This window comes from Carex rostrata, chromosome 9, assembly GCF_964058835.1.
Source record: "Carex rostrata chromosome 9, lpCarRost1.2, whole genome shotgun sequence".
NCBI lineage: Eukaryota > Viridiplantae > Streptophyta > Magnoliopsida > Poales > Cyperaceae > Carex > Carex rostrata.
In genome coordinates, this window is record NC_135926.1 from 13,796,382 (window position 1) to 13,805,269 (window position 8,888).

Consider the following 8,888-nt stretch of genomic DNA (forward strand, 5'->3'; position numbering starts at 1 on the left):
CATTTTAACCCTCCTCTATATATATATATATATATATATATATATATATATATATGGGCTATGGTGAATTGTAATGTATAGCCTCTTTTGTACATTGGACTATAAATCACCGGATTCAAAGTTCAAATGACCGATCCAAACCGTTCATCTTGTTCTCCATATTAATATGTGTTTGGAGACCAAATTTTACATTTTTTGAAATTTTTTTACTATTTTTTTTAGATTTATTGAAAATCGTTGTTTTCAGACAAATCTGAACCATAAAAAACAAGGATTTTCAATAAATCTAAAAAAAAAGTAAAATTTGGTCTCCAAACACATATTAATGTGGAGAACAAGATGAACGGTTTGGATCGGTCATTTGAACTTTGAATCTGGTGATTTATATGTACTGAAGTAATTAAATTAATTTTTCACTTCTAGTTAAATAGTGAGTATATATATTGCTCACTTTTCATTCCTGGATCAAATAGGGCAAAAGGAGAATTTTGACTGGACGGAGTACCCATGTAGTAGGTAGTCCGATCCAGTACTATGCATGGAAGAACGTGAAGAATTGAACCCATGCTAATTAAACCAGCTGGTCATGCATCCATCCCTTTAGTGCATGCTATCAATGCACATATATACTGGCATGGTTGCACCTCTTTAAGGTAGTATTTTTAGTTGTGTAATTTGTTCCTATAATATATGATTGCCTTGTGCCTTTGCTACCACTACCAGGTACCTTTATTTTTCTTCAATTGATGGGTTTTAATTGTTATTTAGGTAGACAATATATGCAGTACCGCTGTTCAATACAAACAGGGTAAAGAAAAGATACAACACTGGATTAATTTCAATTTTGTAATATAAAAAGTTAAAACTAACATGCATATGATGAACAGTGTTGGAGTGTTCTGAAAATCTATGGTAGTAGAAGGATTTTTAATTTAATTGTTGCTGTTACAATTCATTGCACATACAATTAATTTGTTCTTAATTTAAACAGAGATATTACATAGAGACGGCAAGAGAATAATTGTCCAGGCTAGTAGTAGTAGGAGTGTCATAAATACTTTCTATACTTCCTGATACCATTTCCATGATAATTGAAATGAAAGTTTCCCTAAACCGTATAAGTTATTTCTTGTGTTTAGAGGATTTGCCAGATAATGTGGTACAAAAAGTTCCCAAAGGGAGTTGTGACGTGGCAATTGAAGTTGAGAGTGGTACATTTTGATGGGATACGGGGAGTGAGGAACCAACATTAAAAGATTTGAATTTTAGGGCGTTACAAGGTATGATGGTTGCAGTGTGTGGTACAGTGGGGTCTGGACTGGTAAGTCGAGTTTGCTGTCATGCTCATGCATACTCGGTGAAATACCAAAAATATGTGGGGAGGTCAAGTTGTGTGGTTCAACTGCATACGTAAGCCAGTCACCATGGATACAGAGTGGAAAGATTCAGGATAATATTTTGTTTGGCAAGGAGATGGCTTGAAGAAGGATTTGGAGATTTTTCCACATGGAGATCAGACAATGATTGGAGAGAGAGGGATTAATTTAAGCGGAGCCCAGAAACAGAGAATCCAGATAGCTCGGGCACTGTATCAGGATGCTGATATTTTCCTTTTCGATGATCCCTTTAGTGCTGTCGATGTACATACTGGGTCACACCTCTTTAAGGTAATCTTTTCAGTTGAATATTTACCTACTTTGGATTTGATTTGCAGGAAGTTCAAAGCAGACACAACAATCAACCAAACTATAAAATTATTTTTACAGGAATGTTTATTGGGGCTTCTAGCATCTAAGACCGTCATTTATGTTACTCACCAAACCGAATTCCTGCCGGCTGCTGATGTCATCTTGGTAAGTTTTTTGTTCTATTTTCTTTCTTTGGCACTTTACTTTTCAATGCAGACTGATCGATTTTAATTTTTCTTTCAAGGTAATGAAAGAAGGAAAAATAGCACAAGCAGGCAAATTCGAAGAAATACTTGAATCTGGCACGGAGTTTATGGAACTCGTCTCTGCACACAAGGACACCTTGTCAGCACTTAACTCCATTTCCCGCACTAAACTGGATGCCTCCAGTTCCAATCAGAAAATTGAGGAAAAGAAGACCCAGAATGATGCTCTGTCAGAAGAAACAAACCCTAACATACCAAAGGGGCAGCTTGTAACAGATGAAGAAAGAGAGAAAGGAGCGGTTGGGTTTTGGGTCTATTGGAAATACATCACATTGGCATACAAAGGAGCACTGGTACCATTAGTTCTCCTTGCACAAATATGCTTCCAAGTCCTTCAAATAGCAAGTAATTACTGGATGTCTTGGGCTGCCCCAGTGTCAGAGGACATGGCCCCACCTGTCAGTAGCATGATGCTTATATATGTATTTGTCGCACTGGCACTTGGCAGCTCTCTCTTTATACTAGCAAGGGCTTTGCTTCTTGTCACGGCCGGCTATAAAACTGCAACCATTTTATTTGACAAGATGCACTTGAGTATATTTCGTGCGCCTATGTCATTTTTCGATTCTACTCCAAGTGGTTGGATCCTCAATCGGGTAACTCATGCAATAATAATTTTTTTTTTTTTTTTTTTTTACAATTAGTTAGTAATGTTAACAAAAATTGAATTAATGGAAGTAAAATATTCATACCATGCATATAATCAGAATACAATAGACAATGGTCTTTCTTATTCTTATGTCTGCATATTTAAATATCCTATAAAATCTCATTAGTATGTCGTTAGAGTGGAATAAATTTAAATTTTCTTTTAATTAATTCTTGCAGGCTTCAAAAGATCAGAGTGAGGTTGATACAAGCATACCATACCAGATCGGTACTTATGCATTTACATTGATACAACTTGTTGGTATCATAGCCGTCATGTCACAAGTTACATGGCAGGTGTTTGTTGTGTTCATTCCTATGATTGCCTTGTGCCTTTGGTATCAGGTACCTTTATTTTTCCTGTGAGAATTTTTAGGATTCTAACTATTCAAAATATAAAATTTCCTTCTTGTGACCACATTATCAGTACATGACAAAAGCTGCTGTTCTAAAAAGCAACCATTGCTTTTAAAAATGCTTGGTAAGTATGCTTTTTAAGAAAATTGAAGGGTGTGGTTATTTCAATTGAAGAGTTTTGTTATTTAGGTAGACAATGCAGTACCGTTGTTCAATACAAAAAGGTAAAGATACAACACAAGATTAAATTAAATTTTTTAGTATAAAAACTAACATGCATATATATATATATATATATGATGAACAGTGTTGGAGTGTTCTGAAAATCTATGGTAGTAGAAGGATTTTTAATTTAATTGTTGCTGTTACAATTCATTGCACATACAATTAATTTTTTCTTAATTTAAACAGAGATATTACATAGAGACGGCAAGAGAATAATTGTCCAGGCTAGTAGGAGTGTCCAAGGCTCCAATAATACAATATTTTGCTGAGTCTCTGACAGGTTCTACCACAATTAGAAGTTTTGGCAAGGAATCAAGTTTCGAGGGGAGAAATGGAAAGTTGATGGATGATTATTCGCGGCCAAAATTCTACAATGCAGGTGCCATGGAGTGGCTCTGTTTTCGGCTTGACATGATCTCGTCTGTCACCTTTGCCTTTTCTTTGGTGTTCTTAGTGACTATACCAGCCGGTGTGATTGATCCAGGTAGGCCATTTGTAAACATAAAGTGTAGTTGCAATTTAGGATCGCTGCAGGTTTGAGATTAGAAATTTTTATGAATAACAGACCCCTCTGCATTTTCACATAATTAAATGATGTTCTTAGTTTCTGTTAGTCCTTACATTCTTCCTTTCATTTTCATTAAACTTAAAGTAAAGACGGTTTGTTGGTCTAATTTAAAATTTCAGCATATTAATTATTTGAAATTTACATTGCATATAATTTTTCTTCTTAAATACAGGGCTCGCGGGTCTTGCAGTGACTTACGGGCTTAATTTGAACATGCTACTATCCTGGGCTGTTCAGAATATGTGCAATCTAGAAAATGATATAATATCTGTTGAAAGAATATTGCAATACACGAATATTCCTAGCGAACCTCCCCTTTCCACTCCAAAAGATTTGGAATTAGATCATTCCTGGCCAGCACAAGGAAACATTATGCTTGAAAATCTTAAAGGTACACTTCATTCCTTGTCCATGCTCATGACATCATTTGATGTGCTTAATAAAAAAATTAAAAAAATAAATGTTATGTAAGACTTGCATGCATGTGTTGTGGCTCATTAATACATCCTTGGGCTAAGAAACCTATAAAAGAAAAATATTAATGAAAAGTTGGTTTCTCTCATGTAACTTCTGTAGTAGAGACTTTAAAGTCAGTAATTTAACCTGAAAAGTTTGAAATGTGAAGGGCCTGGAGTCTGGACCAGTCAATCCCCTAGGCCCATATAACTCCAGAACATAAACAAAGGGAACTAAACAAAATTTACCTTACCTGAATGTGCCAAGAAAAAGGATTTGACTTGAACCTTAATGTAACCCAAAAATGGTCTAATGTAATGATCCGGAAATTCTAAGAAGCCTTCTCATATTGTCTTTTGAACAGGTTCAATACGCACCACAACTTCCTTTTGTACTCCGGGGTCTCACATGCACCTTTCCAGGTGGCATGAAAACAGGTATTGTTGGGAGAACAGGAAGTGGCAAGTCAACTTTGATCCAGGCTCTGTTTCGAATAGTGGATCCCGCTGTAGGTCAGATACTGATAGATAACGTAGACATTTGTACCATTGGATTGCATGATCTACGGTCCAGATTGAGCATCATACCGCAAGACCCCACCATGTTCGAAGGAACAATTAGAAACAACCTTGACCCTCTTGAGGAGTATACTGACGCTCAGATTTGGGAGGTACATAATTTCAAAATTTCAATAGCTTTCAATTCTTGAAAGCATACTTCTCAGAATTTCCCAAGAGAAAAAAAAATAAATATACACTTCCCAGCTTTGTAATCTTTTTTGTATCTATTTTTCAAATGAAATCTTTTTAATTTTTTTGTAAAAGAATATATAGGAATTTAGTGACACCCAATAATTTAATGATTGATGACTTTAGTCTTTCATCTCTTTGATGTAGGCTTTGGATTGTTGCCAGCTTGGAGATGAAGTCCGGAAGAAGGAATTGAAGCTCGACTCTCCAGGTTTACATCATATTTTATCAGTGTTTCTGTTTTTGTTAAACTAATTAACTTTGTAATTTGATCTCATTATTAATCTTTTTGCAACCAGCACCAAACATTCTCTAATAACTTGTAAAGGCATCCAATATTTGAGGCCTTCGTAATGACTTGGAAAAAAGTATCCCTTAATTGTAAACTCAACATAGCAAATTCTCATAAAAATTCATGCAAATTAATGAGGGTCATAAAACCGAATTAGTCAGAATGTCTTAGTTCTCTGATCTTAGCAACCCTTTATTTGCAGTGGCAGAGTGCGGAGAGAACTGGAGTGTGGGCCAGCGTCAGCTGGTTTGCCTTGGGCGTGTGATTCTGAAAAAGAGCAAGATTTTGGTTCTTGATGAAGCAACGGCTTCTGTCGATACAGCAACAGACAACTTGATTCAAAAGACTTTGAGGCAGCAGTTCTCAGCTTCGACTGTGAGAACTATTGCACATCGAATCACCTCAGTGCTCGATAGTGATATGGTGATCCTACTTGATAATGGTTAGTGTTCCCTCAATTACATTTTGTTTTCTTGTTGGACCATTTTCTTTGGAAAAAATGTTTATTTGAATGAGGGTTTTAATTAAGTTATATTTCAAGCTAGAGGTTCTTATTCAAAATAATATGTTGTGCATTAACTTTTTTGTATACTTTGTGTGAATTTTAAACAATTTATTTTTATTCTTTTTACTATAAACAGGTGTTGTTCTTGAACATGATACACCAACTCTACTGTTGGAAGATGAGTCGTCCTTGTTTTCACAGCTTGTGTTGGAATATACGAAGAGATCAGCATAGTAGATGTATGTTATTAACCAATTAATACTTGATGTAATTCTACTGTGTTATTGTACATGCTGTTTGACTGTAATAAAAAGTTGGAATGACAAGGTATTAAAAAAACGTATAGTTTAGCAGTTATAATGCAAAATATGCGTGGCAGGTGATTTCAGGATTATAATGCCACAAAATGTGCAAGGAAAACAAAATGCTGCCTTGTCGATCGGATGGGCTCTTCTCTTCTAGTTGGGAGTTGTATTGTTTCTTTGTTGTTCTCTGTGAAAATCATCCATAATCTTTCGTTCCATGCACACTGAGAAAACAAAATCCTGCCTGCATTTCTTTATATAATTAATTCCCCTGTTTTTTCTTTGTGCTGTAACAGTACCTGCGTGTAGGTGTAGCTTCCTCTAAGAAAACAGCTGGTGCATGGTTTTGTTGAGTTTTTTGTCATCCATATCATATCATATCATATCAACTACGATGTGACTATGTATCAGTACTGTATGGCCAATTCAATCTGATAAATATATATGATGAATTGAGATTGGCTCCTCCTCCTCCTCCTCCTCCTCCTCCTGCTCAGCATAGTACATATATATATAGCACATATTTGATATAGCCAATTTCATCGAACAAATTTATATTATATGTCCCGTCTCTGTTGTACACTACCAAAGTATTACTGTCATGTCGCACTTCAAAATCCCATAAAACGGGACCATTTATCCCGTGCCACGAACGGTAACAAACATTTCTGTCCGGATTAATCACCGCTAATCCAAACTGCTATATATCTCCGCTAATCCAAACTGCTATATATCACCGCAAGTTTCTTTATTAATTGCATATCTCCCCTCCATTTTTGGTAGGAAATGGATTAAGTGTGCCCAAAACCCAAAATAATATATGCATGTTTTCCTTAATTCATACGTCATTTTGATGTTTATATAATAATGAGGCAGGCTAAAAATAATCTCTTTTCTATTTTGAAAGTACGTACGTAGCACGTACGCACACGCTCTCAGAGGTACATTAATTGATTCAAATGCCACAAAAATAAATTACATCGATCATTTTCTAATTACTTATTATTATTATTATAATATCAGAATCATTAATTAATTATATGCTCATATAGGATCGATTCATAGCTTAATTAGTAACTAGTTTCCTCGCTCTCACTGCCCTCCTCTATTTTCAATTTTCATTGATTGAAGCGCCTTATCATGAAGCATACTCTTCAACTTCTGCAACTCCAGCCACGTCATTGGCCTATACACAGGTGGGCCCTGCTCTGGTCCCGTTAACTCACTAAGAGGCCCCACCTTCACATCAACTTGAGGCCCAAAGAAGTACGCAGCCGACAGTCGTTGATGCGTCTTGTTCACCGTGGACCGATGCACAACATTGTGAAACATTCCATTAGACAGAACATGCATGAGATCACAAATATTGACTACAAATGTGTCAGGTACCAGCGGTACAGTAACCCATCTTGCTGGGCCAATATCATCTTTGCGCCTCAAGACCTGAAGCCCGCTTACTCCATTATGGTATAAAATGGTAACAAAGCCGGTGTCAGTGTGGGGTGCCAGACCGACAACCCGATCAGGATCAGGACAAGCAGGATAGGAGTTGAGATGAATTGCATCCTTTATTTGGCTGGAATCACCTATTAGGCTATTGTCTATTTCTTCTTCAGTCAATCCCAATGAAAGAAGCATCAAATGCATCAATCTATAGCCTAGTGGAATTATGGCCTTCTTGTATTCCTCAATCACCTCGCTACAGACAGACACGTACAGTATGTGATCGATGTATATATTAATTATTCATAAAAAATGACACATGCAGTAAATTAAAATATTATATATGTTTATGAGACATTAATTATAGAATTTCTTAATTTTAATTTATGATCAAGAAGTAGAAATGAAATTAAATTAAAGATTACCAAAAGGAAGAATAATCATCTGGCCAAAGTATCTGTGCCTGGTGAACAGGAGAGGCATTTGTGATGGCAAATCCTTCATACCACATGAACTTGGGAAAAAGTTGAGAGATAGGTACACCACCATAGCCTGAATCTGTTCCTTGAGTCTTGGCCACCTTGAGCTTGACTTCGACTGGCAGTGCGAATAACCGATGGATTTGTGAGCCAAACCGGTTCAAAAGTTCCGGTTCAATGCCATGATTTCTTATGAGGAAAACTCCCCATTGTTGACATGCTTTACCTATTTTGTCAATTAAGTTTGGATCATTTAAATCGATGACTGGGACTGAATCGAGACCAATGGATTGTACTTGTACAGATGGATGATGATAGAGATCATGAGACCAATCATGTGAGTCTGGGATTGAGTTAAATCGAAAGTTGTGAGGGTGGTGTATTTTGAGGTCGACTGGTGATGCTTGAGATGACATTGATAGATAGATAGATAGATAGAAAGATAGATATCTTTGATTTAATTTGGAACTTGAGTTTTGGCTACGTTGCTTTTGCTTTTGCTTTTGGGAATATATATATATATATATATATAGAGAGAGAGAGATGAGCTATGGTGCATTGCAATGCATAGACCATGATGTGCATTGGACCATAAATCACCGATTCAAAGTCCAAATGACCGATCCAAACCGTTCATCTTGTTCTCCATATTAATATGGGCTTGGAGACCAAATTTTATATTTTTTGGAATTTTTTTTTACTATTTATTAAGCCACTTTGAAAATCGCTGATCCAACGGTGACTGTTTGGAACAGTAAAATCAGAAGCCACCGTTGGATCAACGATTTTCAAAGTGGCTTAATAAATAGTAAAAAAATTTCAAAAAATATAAAATTTGGTCTCCAAGCAGATATTAATATGGAGAACAAGATGAATGGTTTGGATCGGTCATTTGGACTTTGAATCG

At 36.1% G+C, this 8,888-nt stretch overlaps 3 protein-coding genes across 3 annotated transcripts; 2 read left to right on the plus strand and 1 right to left on the minus strand.

Moving 5' to 3' along the window:
- The first annotated feature begins 1,085 nt into the window (after positions 1-1,085).
- Positions 1,086-3,966, plus strand: NAP5 (non-intrinsic ABC protein 5). The gene is given in 8 exon segments (XM_078309050.1): positions 1,086-1,315; positions 1,318-1,474; positions 1,477-1,667; positions 1,767-1,853; positions 1,933-2,550; positions 2,783-2,947; positions 3,371-3,668; positions 3,925-3,966. Coding segments are annotated over 7 exon segments (1,281 nt in total). The 5' UTR covers positions 1,086-1,282; the 3' UTR covers positions 3,401-3,668; positions 3,925-3,966.
- Positions 3,527-6,004, plus strand: LOC144559982 (ABC transporter C family member 3-like). Its single transcript, XM_078309147.1, has 6 exons — positions 3,527-3,668; positions 3,925-4,184; positions 4,573-4,878; positions 5,105-5,168; positions 5,452-5,691; positions 5,891-6,004. The coding sequence occupies exons 1-6, from the start codon at positions 3,527-3,529 to the stop codon at positions 5,986-5,988; spliced, it is 1,110 nt and encodes a 369-aa protein (XP_078165273.1). The 3' UTR covers positions 5,989-6,004.
- A 1,147-nt stretch (positions 6,005-7,151) lies between these two features.
- LOC144559983 (gibberellin 3-beta-dioxygenase 1-like) lies at positions 7,152-8,397 on the minus strand. The gene is made up of 2 exons (XM_078309148.1): positions 7,928-8,397; positions 7,152-7,758 (listed from the first exon to the last, which is right to left on the minus strand). Exons 1-2 carry the CDS (start codon positions 8,395-8,397, stop codon positions 7,152-7,154), a joined length of 1,077 nt encoding a protein of 358 aa, XP_078165274.1.
- Between the last annotated feature and the right edge of the window lie 491 nt (positions 8,398-8,888).

Excerpts from the sequence above, each read along its gene's own strand:
- LOC144559982 (XM_078309147.1), top strand. The coding sequence starts at position 3,527 with ATGGATGATTATTCGCGGCCAAAATTCTACAATGCAGGTGCCATGGAG. Across the intron at positions 4,879-5,104 it reads CTGACGCTCAGATTTGGGAG|GCTTTGGATTGTTGCCAGCT; the intron begins GTACATAATTTC and ends TCTTTGATGTAG. Across the intron at positions 5,169-5,451 it reads ATTGAAGCTCGACTCTCCAG|TGGCAGAGTGCGGAGAGAAC; the intron begins GTTTACATCATA and ends CTTTATTTGCAG.
- LOC144559983 (XM_078309148.1), bottom strand. The coding sequence starts at position 8,397 with ATGTCATCTCAAGCATCACCAGTCGACCTCAAAATACACCACCCTCAC. Across the intron at positions 7,759-7,927 it reads GATGATTATTCTTCCTTTTG|CGAGGTGATTGAGGAATACA; the intron begins GTAATCTTTAAT and ends GTCTGTCTGTAG.